Source organism: Mastigoproctus giganteus, chromosome 7 (assembly GCF_048544385.1).
Source record: "Mastigoproctus giganteus isolate SK-2022 chromosome 7, ASM4854438v1, whole genome shotgun sequence".
NCBI lineage: Eukaryota > Metazoa > Arthropoda > Arachnida > Uropygi > Thelyphonidae > Mastigoproctus > Mastigoproctus giganteus.
This window is the reverse complement of record NC_143581.1, coordinates 93424514-93445656: the sequence shown is the minus strand read 5'-3', so window position 1 is coordinate 93445656 and position 21143 is coordinate 93424514. Positions and strand designations below refer to the sequence as shown.

At 37.6% G+C, this 21143-nt stretch overlaps 1 protein-coding gene across 1 annotated transcript in view; it reads right to left on the bottom strand.

The window, feature by feature from the left end:
• The window catches only part of LOC150083080 (transmembrane channel-like protein 7), a 338378-nt gene that overhangs the window by 140149 nt on the left and 177086 nt on the right, over positions 1-21143 (bottom strand). The window contains exon 11 of the mRNA XM_090378384.1: positions 1087-1204. Within this exon, the coding sequence (XP_090234510.1) occupies positions 1087-1204 (118 nt within the window). The remainder of the gene's footprint in view (positions 1-1086; positions 1205-21143) is intronic.

The following is a 21143-nucleotide window of genomic DNA, read 5'->3' as shown; positions in this document are numbered from 1 at the left end:
ACATGTAGCCATGATAGTTGTGTTACTGGTTGGAGAGTATGACTTGCCTCTTATGACTCACAGGTACCCCCCCCCAACTTGACTGCAGAGTGGGCAACCCACCTGGGAAGCCTCTTCCTTTTTTCAGGCAGTGTGGCGCGAGATGCTCACAATGACTTTAGCTGGCCTGGCCAGTGTGGGACGTCAGAGTTCTGACAAAAATACCAAGATGGAGATCAAAACCTTACAGGGTCCCCTCCAGCTTTATGACTTTTCTCCCATTCTCTCATCCAAGGGTTCTGCCCCCCCCACACACTTTTTTTGCCCGATGGACCACCCTATCACCCTAAACACTATATACCATTCTAAACAGTTCTCCACTCTGTACAGGGTCGGTTGTCTCTGCAGGGGGTGCCCCTCAATCCACTGCTTTACCTTTCCCACTTTTTCTCTAAGACTCAAACTCTCATCCCATGCTCATTTCCAATAAATAACCCCCCCCCCCTTTTTGGGCTCTCCCTAGCAAGCCTAGGAGGCATTGTCAAGGTTTTCCCTGCCAGAGACTTACACAACCCTACAGCCTGGCTCATCTCCACATGGCAAAGGACACAACTGTGGGACATTGATCTTCCAAGGGCCCAATGGCAAAGAAGCCAGATGAACAACAGCCCAACACTACAATATGCAGCCTACACTATAATCTACACTTTTCTGGCCTTTACAGAGCCCGTTTGCATCACAAAATATCATTACAGAGTTGGGGGAAGTCCCTGTGGCCACAAGATGAGTAACACTATACACTATTCCTACCCTCCCACTCTCTGTTTAGCCAGTAATAATTTTTGGGCCTCTTTTCCAGGATTCACAAACAATCTATAAATATATTTAAAAAAAAAAAACTATGAAGGTATCCAAAGCAGTAATTCATAATGGGGAGAAAAAAAAAAAAAATGGTAATTCAGAGAAGGCACAGCAAGAAAATTTCCTTTCATTTCTCTTTTTCATATCATGATTCAATAAATACAGTATAACTATTTTCAGTTATTTCTCTTATGTACTAAACAAATATTATACATGAATAGAATTTTATGGTATTTACACACTTACCATCAGTGTCTTGCAATGTCCAGATCCATATCCACATAATAATCTTGGACCACATACTATCTCCTTATAGAAAGAAATTACCAAGATTCCAATGGAAGCTAATCTGATGAATACTGTTCTGAAAAAATTCCACATAAGATCATATAATTAAAAAAGCAAAAAAAAAAAAAAAAAACCTCAATTTCTGTTTCACTGTATGAAAGTTGTTGAAAAACAGTTTTATCAACTGCATTTTTATAATTGTAAAAATTATTTCTTTAGTTAAAAGTTTAGAGTTGAAACCTATGCTTTTCTACTTAGCAAAAAAATGTTACCAATGCAGTCAAAGAAGACTTGGAATGTTCTGCAAAACTGCAATTAAAGTCTACAATGTCTAATCATTTTCACTAGTCTTCATCAATAACAATTATAAAGAACAAATAACTATTATATTAACTTGAAAAACCATAATCCTATCTTCATAACAAGAAGAAACATAAACATAACAGAAACATAGGTACTTGTTTCTGTAATGTTTGTCCATCTTAAAAGGATAAAAATTAAAAGTAAGTTCTGGGTCAGAACTTATTTTTGATATTTTTCAGTTAGCTTGTCCAGTCTAGCACACAACTAGACAGGCAAACATGTTCTAAGAAGAAGGAAAAAAAAAAAAAAAGGTGTAATAATATCACCCTTCCTTATATCAGGTATGATCAAGATGTTTAGAAATTGAACTAATATTTGGAAAATGTTCACATGGTTTTTAAGTAATCTACATGACAGTATATATTGTGATTCCAACAATAACTGAAAGCATTTTGTAACATTCCTGGTTTATTGTTTTACTATGCAAGGAAAAATTCATAACAAACAAATACCCTGCAAGCTCTAAAATATGATAAACATAATTGTAACATTTGATCAAGATTGTTTGGGCCTTGGAGAAGAGGGAGTCTTACCCTGAGAGGACTGAGCCTTTGTTTCCAGGTTCATAGTCACATATCCATGATTTATCACTAGTAATGACAGAAGAAAAAAGTATGGGTCACCGTCAGCACATTTTTATTATGCCTGATCACAACTTTGGATTGGGCATAATAAAACTATGCTTGATCCAAAGTTGGACTAACACAACCTCTTCTCTACACAATTTCGGGAATGTCACAGTGATTTAAATAGTCAGTTAAATTTGGTAGAGCCTTTATTGGTGGAAAATAGTGCTTCCACCAGCCAGACTGTAGGGCAATTCCAATGCATTAGAAAAGGTGTAGAATTGACCCAAGGAACTGATGAAACCTTCAGCCTGAAGTTGGAGCATTATGTAAAAGAGGAATTTGGATGTTTATTAGATGGGAAGGAGAGGAGGCATTCTGAGTGGGCACTGGTTGTTTCTAGATCATTTCCAGTTTCGGATATGAACTAAAAGATAAAACGACACGGTCACTGGGCTTAAATAAACTTTCCTTTCATGAGGTCTTAAGTGTGATGAACAGCGATATGCTTCAAATTTGGGTATGGTGAAAACCAATCTGAATTCAGATATACACATATATGGCAATTATCAGTTGATCAAATACGATTCTAGGGATTGTTTCACACTAGGCAGAATTTGGAAACAGCAATTTTGGGGTAATAGTGTTTTAACCAGCCATAACAAGAAAATGGTGGAACATACTACTAACCAGTACCACCTAATACTAACTAGATGGTAGATAACTCTCGTGAACCAGAGCAATACCATGACTTGACTTATTGGAGGCTTGAAGTGGAGACACCTATGATTAGTCTTTCCAGAGCAGAGTTTCCAGCATCTCCTTCCCCCCCCCCCACATCTCTTTCAACCTATGTAAGGTACAAAGTACTATAGGTTTTGATACTTTTGGGGTTGTAATAAAAAAAAAAAACATATTCAAAGAGTAAGAATATTAATTGTAGTAATTCTTCCTCACAGACTGCTTTTGATCAAAGTTCCATGGCATCCTCTCTTTGTGAAAGGGAAAGTCATCTGTCAGATATGGTTGGTTAAGGAAGATGGATTGAGAAAATGCCACAGTTAAAACAGTCAAATGTAAGTATCTTGAAATCTATGGATAGAGTATTGAAATCATTACAGGTGGGTTCGTATGATGATAAAGACATTCCCAATAGGTTGATCAGTGATAATAGTCTGCAGCCAATATCCATATGTACACCTACACCAGTGTGTAAACCAAGAAAGCTCTTCAATGAAATGTTTAACACACCAAAATTCAGTGAAAAACATTCAAGAGTGCAGAAGTAATGCAATCGTGGTTGAATTCAATAGTATAAAGACATCCAGTTACTTGAACTGATCCATGCTTGAAAGAATTGGAACTTTATATTAGTATACCATCTAAACCAGAACCCTGCATTCATTATTTTTGATGTTGATCAAAAGATGATCAGATGTGGAAGAAAGCAATTTGTTGAAAGCCTTGTATGAACAGAATTTGAATGATTCAGGATTGATAAGGACAAGTTTTGCATAAGTTATAAGGTGTGATTCTCAAAAGTGAATGGGAAGGAAACAATAAGAATTGGATGCTGGATGTGAGTTTTGTATACTCTTTCTTCAAGCTACGTGTCCTGCCCAAGACCATTTTAGACCTTTACTTGAGTTTGCTGCCTAATCCATGTGTTTCTCTTCTTATCTAACAGTCTGATTCCAATATAATTTGTTCCATTCTTCGCTGTGTAGTTCTCAATTTCTCTTCCATTCTTTTGGTGAGTGCCCAAGTTTCACTTCCATAAGTCATGGTGGGGAGTATACATTGGTTTATTATTTCACATTTCAGACAAATTGGGATATTGTTCCTCATTATGTGACTAAGTTTCCTGAATGCTATCCATCCAAAATTTATTCTTCCCTTGACGTCCAGCCATTTATCATTATTACAGCTAATGACTTGTCCCAGATAAGTATATAACTCCACCTTTTCAATTACTGCTCCTTCAATCATTATATCCCTTTCTGTGGCATACTTGTTCATCATTACTTTTGTTTTAGTCATATTCATCTTTAGTCCAAAATCCTTACTAATCTGCATAACTGATTAAGATTTTCTTCTAATTCTTTGCAATCATGGCCAATGTCATCTGCAAATCGTAAATGGTTAAGGTACTCTCCATTCACATTGACTCCTTTCTGCGACCAGTCTAATCTTCTGAAAGCTTCCTCAAGGGCAACAGTAAACAACTTCGGAGATATTGTCTCCTCGAACTCCTTTCTCAATTTACTACTATCTTTGTCTAGTCTAATAAAGGAGATAGCATTCTCATATATTTTCTTCAAAATCATAATATATGGGGTATCTATGCCTTGTTTTTCCAGTGCCCAAAACATTGCCTTATCATAATTATGCCTTTTCATAATCCACAAATGCCAGGCATAATGGTGTTTTATATTCATTTACTTTCTCCATTAGCTATGACATTACATGAAGGTGATCCATAGTTGAGAATCCTGTCCTAAAGCCAACTTGCTCTTTCGGTTGATTCTCATCAAGTATTCTTTCTAATCTGTTAGCAATGACCCTTGTAAACAATATGTAGATGTGGGATAACAAGCTAATTGGTCTGTAATTTCCAATTTCTGATTTATCTCCTTTCTTATGCAGCAAAACTATGATTGCATTATTCCACCCCTTAGGCGTCACACCTTTTCTAATGCATTTTGTGAAGAGTCTTGCCAGTTTTTGTGTCATGTCTCTTCCTCCCAATTTTAACAATTCTACAGTAACTTCATCTTTCCCCGAAGCTTTGTTATTCTTCATTTTCTTCAATGCATGTTCTACCTCATCAGGAAGGATATCAGGTATGTTGTATGTGTTACTAATTTGCGATCCATCTTCCCCACTGCTGGCATCATTCCCTCGCCCCTTGTATAACTCTTTATAGCAGTCTTCTTCTATTTGAATTATGCCTTCTCTGCTATTTATAAGTACACCATCACTATTCTTCAGTTTCAGTATCATTTGTCTTTCTGTATTACTGCTCATGGCTGCTGATTTAAATCCTTTGTTTCCCTTTAATGCTTGTTCTACTTTTCTTTTGTTAAATATTCTTATGTCCTCTCTGAGTCTCTGTCTAATGGCTTTGCATAATTCAGTATACTCGATTTTCTCCTTGTCATTGTTTTTCTTGCTCTTCATTTGTCGTCTTCAGTTCATCATGACAAGTGTTTCTTGACTAATTTTTTCTTCTTTGGATTTCTTTTTACCTATAGGTTTCTTGGGCTTTATCACTTTCAGAAAGCTGTAATATTCCTCATCAATATCTTGGTCCTAAGCAGTCTGCAAACTTGTTCTTAAGTTCCAGTACATACTGCTTTTTCTCTTCTTCTGTTATCTCAAAGACTGTTGTATTATTTACTCGAGTCAGTTTTTTCCTTTTTTTTTTACATCTATATCAAGTGTGCATCTTACCATTCTGTGATCACTTCCAGCATTTACCTTGTTCAGGACAGTAACATCATTCACGATATATCTTCTGTTAGTGAGGTTGTTTGTTATTTGGAGCATTAGCAACTAAGGCCATATTGCTCCGGGGATATGCGGTGGTTATTCCCTGACCTTTCCGCATCCTCCGTATTTGGTGGTCACAGGTTTGAACCCTGGTCTAATCAACAAGTGTGTGTGCTACGCACTGCTGCTCCTGCCCACCTGGCTATGGAGGCGTCTTGTTAGTGAGGATAAAGTCTATAATAAATCTATTAGTTGTTAATCCATTTGGGCGCTTCCATGTCCACTTGCTGTTCGCCCTTTTCTTGAAAAAAGTGTTCATTACTGACATTCCTCGAGATTCTTCATATTCCACAAGTCTTTCACCTCTTTCATTTCTTTCACCAATTCCAAAATTTGCTATAGTTCCCCCTTTCTGTGCTGTTTTGTCTCTTTCCAACCTTAGCACTGAAGTCCCCCATAATGATAGTGTAGTGAGTTTTCTGTTCATCTAGAAGACTCTCAATTTCGGTGTACATTTCTTCAACCTCTTCATCGTCATGGCTCAATGTTCATGCATAAATCATTATAACCTTTAGCTTATACCTCTTAGAAATCCTGAGTAATACTTTTGAATTCCAAAATGTTGTTTTTTATATCTTTATGGACCAGAAAACCAACTCTACCTTCACTCCTTTCACTGTTTCCATTGGTGTACAGCAGATTTCCACTTGATAAACTTATAAGTGAGTCATTTCTTCTTCTTCTTCTTCCAGCCAAACCGATGATATTCCAATTCACATTTTCTAATTCCTTTTCCAGATCTAATATCCAGTCTTCACCGATGAGCGATCTTACATTGTAACAGGCCAAGTTCAGTTTCCGTGCAAGGCAGCCTGGTCGTACCCAGAGATTCTTAGCATCCTCTGCTTCCACTCTAATCCTCTCTCTGGTGTAAGAGGGGGAGTGAAAGCCACTGGGGACTGAGAGCCATTTGTTTCGTCATGTGCTGGAGGGTTTGGTCTTTTCCTCTTCACACTGATCAGGCATCTTGAAGAGAACCACTCTACACATTCATTGCCACCTGAGTGACGTAACAGGGCTTACCATCAAGAAGGTGTGCATGAGTGGATTTTAGGGAGGCAGGCCAACCGGACTTCTCCTAAATCTTCTGAAATAGAAAGATATTGGATCCATCAGTGTTTAAGACTGATGGATCCAATATCTGATAACACACAGAATGCTTGTTCACCTCTAAGCTCCTGTATAGTTGTAGAAGAGTGCATCTACCAGCTCACCATCAAGGACTCAACTTGTAAAATATTTACAAGTTTTGTTCTAGTTCCAAGGATATGCCATGAAATGTTAATTTTTTTTATGAAGAGTGACACCGAGGACTTTATGTATGATTTAACTGGAATGACATCCATATAATATTAATTTGGATCTAGACTTAGATTTTACTTTTACCTTTATGAAAGAAACAGATACAAGTAGTTTTTTGTGAAGAGGAGGCTGTATACATTATTCAAAGTCTACTTACTGATATCAAAGCTTTCTGCAATTACCACTCTAAAGTTTGCATATTACAAGAGTGATATAAGATACTAAAGTCATCTACATATAAAGTATCTTTTACTGTTAGTGGTATATGTTTACTAATAGAATTTATCTGAACTGCTGAGGAGCACTCAATACCAATTCTTGGACTACACTCTTCTCTTGGCAAAAGATGTCAGAAAGTGAAAATTAGATATGGAGCTGAAACATTCCAGTAGATGAGAAGTTTTCAATGAAATCTGGGAGATGTCCTCACAGCCAGTAATCATACAGATCCTCTAAGAGTCCATATTTTCATACACCTTTTATATGTTGAAAAATGCTGATACCACATGTTGAGGTGATAGGAAAGAATACTGAACTTCTACTTCTATTCAAATATTAAATGGTCAATGTAGATATGTTTCTCCCTGAATCATTTGCTAAAAGGTGTTCTTCTAAATACCACATTAGCCATGTTAATTATTATTTATAGTATTTTACACATGCAGCTAGTAAGGGCAAAGAGTCTAATTACTTGTGAGCCTAAAATCTTTTGCTGTTTTGAGAATGCTAAGATTGATGCTTGATGTTATGAATATGGAAATAGTGCTATTAATATTCGATTACACGGCAAGTGTAATCAAATACAAAGGGTACTAGGAAAGTTTTGCAATACAACTTTGCTTATTTAATTTTTTCAAAGTAATTTCCTCTACATTCAATACACCTCTCCATCCTCTGAAACCAATCTTTAAACCAGTTCTGCCAAGTTTCACTAGGGAGTAAAGCACACTCGTTGTCCCAAGCCCGTAGAAGGTCCTCATCACTGGAAAACCACCTCCCTTTTAGCTTCATTTTCACATGCGGGAACAGTGCAAAGTCGCAGGGAGCAAGGTCTGGCCTGTAGGGAGGGTGCTCGAGAAGTTTCAGTCCTGTCGTGGTCAAATATTCAGTGCAGGCTTTGGCGCAGTGAGCTGAGCATTATCGTGATGGGGGTACCAGGTGTCCATTCTTGACTTTGGCCGCAGGTTCTTCATAGATCCAATGACTTTAGGCAGGCATTGTTCAGTATACCACTTAGCCTTCTGTGACTGTCTTCTGCGTGTCCAAAACGACACGTTCCACAATTCCACTCGATTTGAAAAATACAGCTATCATTTTCTTCTTTACAGATCGGGATTTTCTGACAATTACGGGTGTGTCGTCATCATCAAAGACCCAAACTTTGTTTTGAGCCTTGGTCGGCAGATCGTAATAGTACAGCCAAGTCTCGTCACCTGTCACGATGTTGTTCACATACCGAGATTGTCCCTTATCAAACTTTTTTAACATCTCCCGGCACCAAGTCACACGTGGTGTCATCTGCTCTTCAGTCAGTTGATGCGGCACCCAGAGAGAACAAAGTTTCTTCACATGCAAATGATCTTGCAGAATCGAACGAATTGCTGGTGCATTTAGGCCCAAAGTATCCTCTATCTGTTGGTAGGTCACTCGCCTGTTTTCGTCAAGCATTTTCCTCACAGCAGTAACGTTTTCCTCCGTAACTGACGTTCGTGGCCTTCCCGGCCTCTCAGAATCCTCCAGAATGAAATTTCCCCTTTGGAATTCTCTATACCACCTGAATATCGTTGTACGATGTGGACAATCATCATCTAGTGCAAGAGTCATTTCTTCTAAGCACTGGTCTTTGGTTAAACCACGCACAAAATTATACCGCAAAACTGTCCTTATCTCATTTCGTGACCACGATGCCATCGCTAGCACTTTACACTCTCACTACTAATGAATAACTGAGCCCATTGACTTGGCGCCGGGTACTATGCACGTATGAACATGTCTCAACATGCAGCAACAAGTAGCTTCCTGTGATTCATTGTTGCGTCATATTGCAAAACTTTCCTAGTACCCTTTGTATTGATAGAATATTGACAATATTGACCTCCCAAGTACATCAGCAACTCATTGTTTGCAGATATACTTGAGAGGTATTTTGTCATAGTGGACATTATCTAGGTCCAGTGAATTGGACTTTAAACTGCCATAGCCTGATATAATTAATTTTAAGTTATAGATTTATTATATGATTCTATTTCAGATGTTACAAAATTAATTTGTGATGTCTTGAGTCATTCCTTGAATCTTAAGAAAGACATATTATATTAGCTTAGATATTGGCAAGGGTTTCACCCAATGGATCTTCTATCAAATTGCCTTTATAATTTAAAAGTAGAGATGGGTAACTTATATATCTGCCAGTCACTGCTCAGATTTTATTTCATACTACATTCATGTTTGAGCTGGCAATAACACAGGTAAAAGTGGCTCAGGGTTTTTTTTTTTGGTATTATTAACAAATCTGGTTCCTTTTTATTTATTTTTTTTTAAGTAAACCCCAAACACGAGAGGTATTAGAACCTATAGTACTTAGTACTGTGCTTTGGTTGGAGGTTGAGAAGGCAAAAGAAGATATTTGTTGACATTGGACTTGAACTTCTGTAGACTGTAATTTTCAGGAAATACGTATGAAGGAAGGTTGTTCCAGAAAACAGCAGTTGAATGAATGAATGAGAAATATGAAAAGTTGGTTCTGTGAGTTTGAAGATGGACAGTAAATGGATGTTGGCTGGTGGCGGCACGTGTTCGGACTGTTTTGAAAGAGAGAGCGGGAATTATAGAAGCCAATTCAGAAGAACAGTGCCCGTGGAAGTATCTGTAGAAGAGGCATGCAGCAGAAACAGTACGTCTATGAGACAGCAAGTGGAGAGACTCTGTTAGAGATGAATCATTAATTAACCTAACTGCCCTCTTCTGAATGGAATCAAGAAGCCTGAGAGAGGTTTTGGGGGCATCACCCCAGATGTGGGAACAATATTCCATGCCAGGGCGGATTTGCAATTTATACAGAGTGAGCAGCTATTTGGAAGAAAGGTAACGCAGAGAGCGAAAGAGAAAACCAAGTTTTTTAGATGCAGAGGAAGCAATATTTGTAATGTGCTTGTGCCAAGAGAGATTAGAAGTCAGGGTAATCCCTAAAAGAGATATATCATTTTGCCTAGAAATCTGAGTGTCATTAAAGATAAGCATAGGAGCAGAAGAATCCTTTTTGCGAGATATAAGACAAGACTGAGTTTTAGAAGCATTGAAATAAACTAAGTTGTCTTTGCCCCACTGGAGAATTACCTGAAGATCGGCATTTAAGGAATTGGTAGCAGATTTTCGAGAAGTTGAAGCTGATTGAACAAAGCAAGGTTTCTCAAAATGGAAAGTGGAATGCAATGTGCTATCATCGGCAAAACTATGGATAGGATTTCCAGTCAATGGAAGAAGGTCATTAATATACAAGAGGAAAAGAGTGGGGAAAAGAACTGAACCTTGGGGGAAACCGGCATTAGTGGAGAAGTTAGAAGACAGAGAGCCATCTACCATCACCCTCAGGGAGCGATCATAAAGAAAACTGGATAACCAATTACTAAAAACAGTTGGCAAACCATAAGATGGAAGTTCGTTTAGAAGACCTTTATGCCAAACAATTGAAAGCCTTTGAGATGTCAAGAGCAACTACTTGTGTTTCACCGAACCTTTCATTGAATTAGTCCATAAATGGGTAACATAAGCCCGAACATCATGTGGATCAACACTGAAGGAATCCGTACTGGCGATCGTTGATCAGACGGAAGGTTTCTAGGTAGTTTAAGAGTTGGCGGTTAATTGATTTCTCCATTACTTTAGAAAGAGTAGAAGTAATTGCAATGGGATGATAATTGGATGGGAGGGATTTGTCACCCTTTTTAGGAACTGGCTGGATATGGGCAAATTTCCAAGCAGAATGAAAAACACCTTTGGAATAAGAAAGTGAAAAAAGGCGGCAAAGAATAGGAGTAATTCTGGAGCACAGGTTTTCAAAACAAGTGGAGAAATACCATGGGGACCTTGAGCTTTCTTAGAATCACGATTCGTCCAAATCCTTCTGACATCCTTTTGACGGAAGACCACAGGAGGCATTGAATGGAGCATGTCGGGAATGGTGGGAGGTGTTTTACCAAGATCATTAACATATGAGTTGGAAGAAAAATGGGATGCTAGCAGGTCAACTTTATGCTTGGCTGAAGTGATAACAGAACCATTTAGTTTGGACAGAGGTGGGAGCAGAGATGGGCAAAAGTTGCAGCCAATAGCTTTGGCAAGGGACCAGAATGCTCGGCTACCATTATAGCAAGAAGCAAGTTTTCTACTCTTAGCCTGTTCAAACTCTAGTTTGGACTGATTAATACCTGCTTTACAATTGTTGAGAGCTTTGGTGTAGGCAGAAAATGAAACTGAAGAATTAGAAACAAGCCAATTACGATATGCAACATTCTTCTCTTGAACAGCCTTAGCACATTTATTGGAAAATCAAGGTTAAGAAAAAGGATGAGATTTTCAAGTGGAGTGTGGGATAAAGGATTCCATTCCTGCAAGAATAATTTCACTGACATGATCTGAGCAAACGTTGACATCAGAAGTTTTGAAACAGTAATCCGACCAAGGAAAAGAAGAAAAGAAATTTCAGACATTTTGCCTTCTTGTAATGCCAAACAACACGAGATTGGGAATAGCCATGAGATAAAGGCTCCATTGGAGAAGAGACAATCACCAAGTTGTGATCTGAGGTGCCTAAAGGACCTCTCACTTTGACCATGTACTTAGAAGGGTTGTTTGTGAGAAAAAGATCAATCGTGTTGGCTGTATGATTAGAATTGTCCGGTAATCTTGTATGTAAATGAACAATCTGTGCAAGATCATTAGTAATTGCAAAAGCCTCAGCATCTCGACCAGCTGGGTCGGTGTGACTAGAAAATGGAAGCCAGCTGGAGTTGTGAACATTAAAATCACCAAGGAAAATTACCTCACTGTTAGGGAAGATGGACTGGAGAAAGTCAAGTTGCAAAGAGAGGAAGTCAAAAAGCTCCAAGCGATTAGTGGAGTTGGGAGAAGTAGAGACAACAGATGAATTTTACACAATGAGGTAGAGAGATTTTAAGGCAGAGAAGATCAAAGAGAGTAGATTCCAAATTGCCAAGTCTCTGACAGGGTATATCAGAACGGACATATGCACAAGTACCACCTTTGAGGCGAAAGAAATCATACAGCGAATAATTTGGGCATCTGAGATGAGCAGTAGTTGAATCTACCGATAACTGAGATTCTGTCAGAAAATGTGCATGGGGTTTGGCAGACTGCAAGTGGAAATGGACATCGTTAAGATTAGAATTGAGACCACGTATATTTGTGAAATGAATTAGGAAGTGCTTGAGGCTGTCGCAAACATTCTCTCAGATATGCCAGACAAGCTGGCTGTGCTTGCTACATGGGAGTCTAGAAAATGCTGATGGAACTGATATTCGGGTGACACTCAAGTCAAGTCCAGACAGGTTGTGACAGTCAAATCCTCTGCTTGCACCTTCACAATGGTGGGACTGTTAGTAATCCTGGGTAAAACCCCCATGCACATGCACACTGTGAGTGACCACCCAGGTGTGAACCAATGTAACCAGGGGGTCGAGGTGTGGCACCCACACCACATGGAGGAATGTCGCCCCTCTGTGTTACCAAGCAATACTAGGTGGTAGATGACTCTCATCGACCGGTGAAATACCACCACTTTGCTTATTGGAGGCTTGAAGTGGTGGAACCCATGTTTAGTCTCCAGAGTTTAAGTTCCAGTCAACCCTTCCCCATCTCTTCCAAAGTGCAGTATCATTGATGTCCTTTGAGGTTATAATGATCACCATGGCGCGATCCAAACTTCCATACATTTCAAGGGCACAGCACTAGAATGGTGTTCACAGGCCGGCCGCTAGTTAGTACACTGAACTAAACCTATTAGTAACTCTCTCGGAGGCTTCCGGATCTGCTAGTGTATAATCTTGCTACCTCTACTCTACCAGATAGTGACTGGAGGGAGTCCGATTAGTGTGTATGCAGGGGGGTGGGGGAGCATTGTCAAGACAACGTTATATCAAGGATCTGGGTATATTCTTACCAAGTGTACACATTACGTTACCTATTTATGGACAAATTCAGTGAAACACAAGCAGTTGCTCTTGACATCTCACAGGCTTTCGATATGTTTGGCATAAAGGTCTTCTAAACAAGCTTCCATCTTATGGTTTGCCAACTGTTTTTTTGTAATTGGTTATCCAGTTTTCACTCTGCTCGCTCACTGAGGGTGATGGTAGATTGATCTGTCTTCTAACTTCTCCACTAATGCTGGTGCCCCCCAAGGTTCAGTTCTTTTCCCCACTCTTTTCCTCTTGTATATTAATGACCTTCTTCCATTGAATAGAAATTCTATCCATAGTTTTGCTGATGATAGCACATTGCATTCCACTTTCCAGTTTGAGAAACCTCGCTCTGCTCATTCAGCTTCAACTTCTCGAATAGCCGCTACCAATTCTTTAAATGACAATCTCCAGATAATTCTCCAGTAGGGCAAACAGAACATAGTTGATTTCAATCCTTCTAAAACTCAGTCCTGTCTTATGTCTCGCAAAAAAGGATTATTCTGCTCCTATGCTTATCTTTGGTGACACTTCCATTTCTAGGCAAGATGATATATCTCTTTTGGGGATTACCCTGACTTCTAATCTCTCTTGGCACAAGCACATTACAAATATTGCTTCCTCTGCATCTAAAAAACTTAGTTTTCAGTTTTGCTCTCAGCGTTACTTTTCTTCCGAACAGCTGTTCACTCTGTACAAATTGAAACCCCCCCCCCCCACCATGGAATATTTTTCCCACATCTGGGGCGCTGCCCCCAAAACCTCTCTCAGGCTTCTAGATTCTATTCAGAAGAGGGGATTTATGTTAATTAATGACTACTCTCTAACAGTCTCTCCACTCTCTGTCTCACAGACGCACTGTTTCTGCTGCATGCCTTTTCTACAGATACTTCCTTTTGGCACCGTTCTTCTGAATTGGCTTCTATAATTCCCACTCTCTCTTTCAAAATGGTCCGAACACATGCCCCCACCAGCCAACATCCATTTATTGTCCAACTTCAAACTCACAAAAAATCTTTTCATTTTTCTCGTTTATTCATTCAACTGCCATTTTCTGGAATAACCTTCCTTTTATATATATTTCCTGAAAATTAAAGTCTACAGAAGTTTGTCTAACGTCAACAAATATCTTCTTTCGTCTTTTGAACCTCCAGCCCATGCACTATAGGTTCTTATACCTCTCGTGTTTGATGTTGTCATAAAAAAAAAAAAAAAAAAAACTTAAATGTCCACGCTACCTTGAAAAAATTATTTCAATAGTTAAATATCTTCAAAATCTTCCTCATATGTGGTGGATTACTGAGTGCACTCAGTAATCCACCATATATGCGGTGGTTTACTGAGTTTGCATGATTTGTTTTCTGTTTTATTATTCTGTTTGTGTCAAAAAATGCACCAAAAGATAGTGTAGTAATCTCTTGGGATGATCATTATTGTAAAGGTTTTCTTCAAATTCCCAGGTAGATGATACTTAAAGCGAAATGAGCATAAGAAGCAATTGACTGCTCGGGCAGTTTGAGTTGATAGATGAACAAAAAGGGATTGCACTATTTAAAGTGAACAAATTTTGTGATTAATTAACCTTTCTACAAACTAGCATCAACATGAACACCACTTCATATTGGGATATGGCAACTAAAATTCCCAGCAGGAATAATGGAGTAGATAACTGCTGTATGAAATTGTCTAACTTGTTATACGAGAAGTCTCGGGAATAAGAGTATCCATTGCTAGTCAAATAATTTTCAGTTCCAAGAAATGGATAAGTTTTTGAAAAATTTTGGCATTTTATTGACCAGATTGTCATATTAAATCGTACTCTATAAAGAGCTTTATGGGCCTAGTTACGCTCATTATTTTATTTTTTAATTTAGCTAGAGGTTTTGTAGGTTACAACTTAATATACATAGAACCTTTGTATTGTTTAAATCTTGCTATCATTTTTATAGTTATAGAGCGAGTGAGTGGTAGAGGAGTTCTAATTTTTAATTGTGGTAAACAGGTAGCTTTAAAGTCGAATCACTTAGGTTGGCATTAGTTGGATAATTTTGTTATATATTATAATTAAGTTAACTTTCAAGCATAACAGTATAGTCCAATACATATAATGCATACCTAGTATTATATGGTAGTGTGGTAGTATTATTGCTGCATAATAGGTGAACTGGAATAGGATTATTATTGCATTTTACTTTTCATTAAGAATTAGATGTTTAGTTATTATTTGTGGTTCTCTAATTATGCTGGTGATTTTATTTTCTTACTCATCATTTATAATTACTAAATTACTTATATTACCACATCTGAATACTATCACCATTTTTTGTACTGATAAGAAACATCTGAATTTTAATTATATAGACTTAATAACCTAAACTTCGCACCATAACTGGTGCATAATGTTATTACAGGTCGATCATCACTAATCCAGCTACCGGTAATCCAGTTCCACTGCTAATTCGGACATAATTTCAAATTTCCCAGGTCGGTGCATCGACCTGCCGCTACTGTTTTGGTGGCGTTGGTTGCAGTATCAGCTGTTGGCGCGAACTTGTACAACACTGGCAAGCCATTCCCCCTTGATTTTCTGCATTTATTATTATAACCTGCTCACATTTAACCCCAGCCATGGTTCCAATTATTTCATGCAAAATGATGTGGATTAGTTCCTCATTTAAGGAACTAATTTCTTACTGCAATAAGTTCCTCATAAGTCTGAAATAATTTAAAAACAAAATGTAGTTCAATTTTTAATTATTTAATAATTTTATTAATTAATAATAAATTTTTACTATATGTATAGCAACAGTGCCAGCACTGCATTTCAGAATGATGGGCATATGACCATCATTATACATTCAAAACTGCATAAACTAATGCAAAATAAATATGTTCTGGAGTTTCAACCAGATGTGATATCTGTGCTAACAGATACACTAAAAACTATAGTTCTTGCATGGACAGTAACTTATTTCAAGATAAATCAATATACAGTTTCTGGATGAAAATGAGAAATCATCACACATAGGTATTTATGTAATTTATATACTTACATACTTCATTAATACATACATTTATATACATACATTTATATACTTCATTAGTTACATTAAACTTTTATGTCATTAATTATCAGAGCATCCTTGGACTCAGGGGAGCCAAATGACTGTAGATGTGCAAATGTGTCCCCAATTCACAAACTGGGATCAAATGGTGACATGAGTAATTACCGATCTGTTAGTTTAACTTCTGTTCTAGTGAAAACAATGGTTAAAGAAGAAATACAGGATCACCTAGACAAGGCTGCAATTATACTTCAGACACAGCATGGGTTTGTTAAGAGGAAATCTTGTCTGACCAATTTGATTGGATATCACAATGTGGTCAACAAAGGAACACAATGCAAAATAAAATTTTGCTATCACACACTTGGACTTCAGGAAAGCTTTTGATACTGCCAGACATAAAATATTGCTGTACAAATTGGAACAGTGTGGCATTAAGGGCAAGTTTCTGCTATGGATAAAGGGATGGTTGAGTGGAAGAAGACAGAGTGGTATTACTATTAATATTATTATTATTATTATTAGCCATATGGTGCAAGGATGCCTGAGGCTTATGCTGCACCAGCCAAAAAAAAAAAAAAAAATCTGAGTACCCTGCGAACAAGCGAATGAGAGAGAGAGAGAGAGAGAGAGAGAGAGAGAGAGAGAGAGAGAGAGAGTAGGAGGGAATCACCAAAAAAAGAGAAAAATGATAACATTCACCTCAGGACCGTGGGTGTGCCAAGCCCATACTTACCAACTGTGAGCCTCTGGGGGTGTCAATGGACACCCCAGAGGACATTTTCTTTATGGAGTAATGTTATTATTGGAATCTCCCAGGGTTTGGTGTATTTTTGTTTTCTATATTTATCAATGATATTGATGAAGGCATATCAGGCTTAATGTCCAAGTTTGCAGATCATACAACGGTTGTTAGGCTTGTTAATCAGTAACAACTGAAGTTTAACACTGACAAATGCAAAGTACTGCATATGGGTAGAGTAACCCCAGAGAAATGTACCAACTGTGCAGTACAATGCTCAGGTTAGTGGAGAATGAAAAAGACCTGGGGGTAATTGTGCAGTTGGATATGAAGTTTTCAGAGTAGTGCAGACAGGCTGCCAGAGCAGCTCATGGGGTCATGTCAATGATATACAGGAACCTTGCTAGAAGCGATGAGGAAGTGATTATCCGTTTGTATAAGGCAATGGTCAAGCCACATCTGGAGTATTGTGTACAGGTCAGTAGGCCTCATTTTAGGAAGAATATAGAGCTGCTGGAACAGGTACAGAGAAGAGCAATAAGATTGGTGAGGGGAACAAAGGGGTGCTCTTACCAAGAAAGGCTTAAGTTTTGCAAATTGCAGAATCTGGAGACTAGGCACTTGCGAGGTGATCTGATTGAAGTGTTTAAGGCTTTGAATGAATTCAGCAATCTCAATGCCGATGGGATTCATCCTCTTGCTCAGACTATACACATGAGGAAGCACAAATTCAAACTGAGGTAGGGCAGCTGCAGAACAGATGTATGAAAGTTTGCCTTTTGCCAGTGGGTGGTTGATTGTTGGAATAAACTTCCATTTGTTGTGGAAGTTGATAGCTTAAATTAAAGGAAGAATTAGATAAACTATTGGAGCGAATGGACAGGTGAAATGGGTTTTTTTTTTTTTTTTTTTTTGGCACTGGTACTGTATAAGCTTGCTTTCCTGTGCCATTTGCCACTACTAATGTTAATTTTAAGTTTTTATGGTTTTCTAGCTTCTGAACCAGTTTGATTCGGGTGATGTTTTATAGGTCTTCAAGTTAAATATAAGTCTGCATATTATTCTATCATGCTATTTCATAAAACATGGAATATCAACTTCAAATGTGAAATGAGGTGTGACTGAAAATTCTTTGATAAGATTTATTAAGTAAAAAAATAACTCCAATTTTGATATTACAATATGACGCAGAGCCTGGTAGTAATATAGTTTTACCACTACTAGGCAGGTCCATGTCAAGTCACTGCAATGTCTGGCTGGAACAGCAAATGCTGCCATTACACGGAAAAGACACAGTAAAATTACTACTTTGCTAACACTGAGAGCTGAACTGGATTTAGTCCTGGTCAGTTTTCAGTGATAGCAAAATTCTCTATGTCAAAACAGGCCATGGTTATACGGCACTGACTTAAAATTCTTAAAAACCAATTGAATTACTTTATTATTCTTCTGACTGAAAAATATTACAATCAAGAATTAAAATGAAGTGCTGTTGAGCTTGCTTTTCTCATTTTTCTCATCTATTTTCTTACCATTGCTGATTTATATTAGAATTTTTATTAAAGGATGAGTAGCCTTCTTTAATAAAAATATGATCAAAAATACAATACTCAAAAGGTCACATTTATTTTAAAGTGTGGAGAAACTAAGGCTATGAGGCTTCAAAATTAGACTTTTGTGTATTCTTTGATTAGTTTGCCGGAAAAAACCTGATTTTTGGGGGATCATTTCGAGGGACAAAGATCATGCAATCCTTGCCCAAGAATGATTATTGGGGGGGGGGGGGGGAGGACTGATCAAAATTCCTCCTTGTCAAGACAAAATTCAAATTAACCTGAGTTCTTTCCACACTCAGAACACGTCAAGCTGTTTCAATCCCATCCTCAATTTCCATCTTGTTAATGTGTAAATATTTTTTATGAACATACACTAGACAAATGGAAGTTTCTACATTAAGTGATTCTGCAAATAGAAAATGATTACAAATAGACTTTTTTGAAATTTTTAACTTTGTTATAAAACAGAAAATCTAAACAAAACAGGATCTACCGAAGACAAGAAGAGTACTAGTTATGAATAGGATTGTCTTGGTTTTTTATTTAATGTAAAATGAAATGCGATTTTTTTTTCTGTTACTATGACTAATATTTTTGTATATAAAACACAATCTGTACCTGGATTTGGAATTTTGTGCTTTTATAGTTAGTGCTCTGTTTTATGAAATATTAGCATATAAACATTAGGGTGTCCAGAGAAGCCAGGGCTACAATTTCATCACCTTGTTTTTATAAATGCTACTAGAAATGTCCTGATTTTTCTTCTTCAGAATTCATTTTATCCTGATTTTAAGTAAGGTAACCTTGAAAATCTGGTTGTCTTGCTTAAAAGTTATACATTGCTGATCACTGCTTTACCAAGTGATAGCATGAATATAATTCTAATAACTGCATTCATTTTTAAATTCATAATACTAAAGGGTTCCACATATAATGTGCATTTGGTATTAAAACATTTAAAAAAAAATCAAGATTAACTTACATTTAGGTAATATGAAATGGATTTCAATGATTTTTCAGCTTTATTCATAAGTTTTTTTCTGGAGAAAAAATATCAAATATATATATATATAGTGGAACCTCTATATTCATCAGCCCCTATATTCGTCATATCCAATATTTGTCACGAAAAGTCAACGACCACATGGTCATCCTAGCCTCGTTCAGTGCACATCCCTGTTATTTTCTCTTTAAAATTTTTTTTTTAATTTTGAAATTTTTTGCAGTCATCTTTGTAAAAAGAAGTGACCCCAGAAGTGACTTTTAGGGTCATGACCATAGCCCCAAAAAAGTGTAGTGAAGAAAAACAATCAAAAAGGAAAGCTGTGAAAACCACAATTGACACAATTGAAAAAAGAAATCATTGCTAAGTTTGAAAGTGGAACACGTTTCCAACTTAGTGTTAGAATTTAACATGCCGAAAACTACAGTAAGCAGCATAATTAAAAATAAAGAAGCAATTAAAGCGGCTGATGTGGCAAAAGGTGTAAAAATTCTTGCTGCTAAAAGATCACAAACATATGAAGACATGGAAAATCTTTTATTAGTATGGATTACTGAAAAGTAAATGGCTGGTGACAGTATTTCAGAATCTATCATCTGCAAAAAAAGCAAGACAGTTATATGATGACATGCAGCAAAAGAACCCAGGAACCAGTGGTGATTTTATGGCAAATAGGGGCTGGTTCAAAAAATTTAAAAGGTGAACGGGCATTCATAGTGTAGCTAGGCATGGAGAGGCTTCAAGCTCGAATGCAGAAGATGCCAAAATTGTTTGTTGACGATTCTCAACAAGTTTTTAATTGCGATGAGACGGGCCTATTCTGGAAAAAAATTACTAGAAAAACCTACATCACAAAAGAGGAAAAAGCATTGCCCGGACACAAACCAATGAAAGACAGATTAACACTCTTGCTGTGTGGAAACGCTAGTGGGGACTGCAAAATTAAACTATTGCTCGTTTATCGTTCAGAAAATCCGAGAGTTTTTAAGAAGAACAATATCATAAAAAGTAAACTAAATGTGATGTGGAGGGCTAACAGTAAAACCTGGGTAACAAGACAGTTTTTCCGGGAGTGGATTCACGAAGTGTTTGCCCCAAGTGTGAAAGCTTATCTAGAAAGTTATAATTTACCTGTAAAGGCCTTCTTGGTTTTGGACAATGCTCCTGCTCATGCCCCTGGCTTGGAAGACAATTTGGCTGGGGAATACAGCTTTATTCACATTAAATATCTGCCATCAAACACTCCTCTAATCCAACCCATGGATCAGCAGGTCATTTGCCTGTTTTAAAAAACTTTATACAAAAGCCCTGTTTCAAAGGTGTTTTGAAGTGACGTCAGAGACAGAACTTACATTGAGAGAATTTTGGAAAAATCAATTCAGTTCCTCCATTGTTTGAGGATAATTGATAAGACATGGGGGCAAGTGTCTTCCAGGACAATGAACTCGGCCCGGAGGAAATTGTGGCCAGAGTGTGTGTGTCAGAAAGACACTTTGAAGGTTCTGGGTCAGAGTGTTTTTGTTGATGAAATTGTGTCTCTGGGCAGGTCCATGGTATTGGAGATTGATAGTAAGGATGTAGAGGAATTGGTTGAGGACCATGGAAGAGAGCTCATGACAGAAGAGCTGTTGGACCTTCATAAAGAACAGGAAGCTGAAGCAGCGGAGGA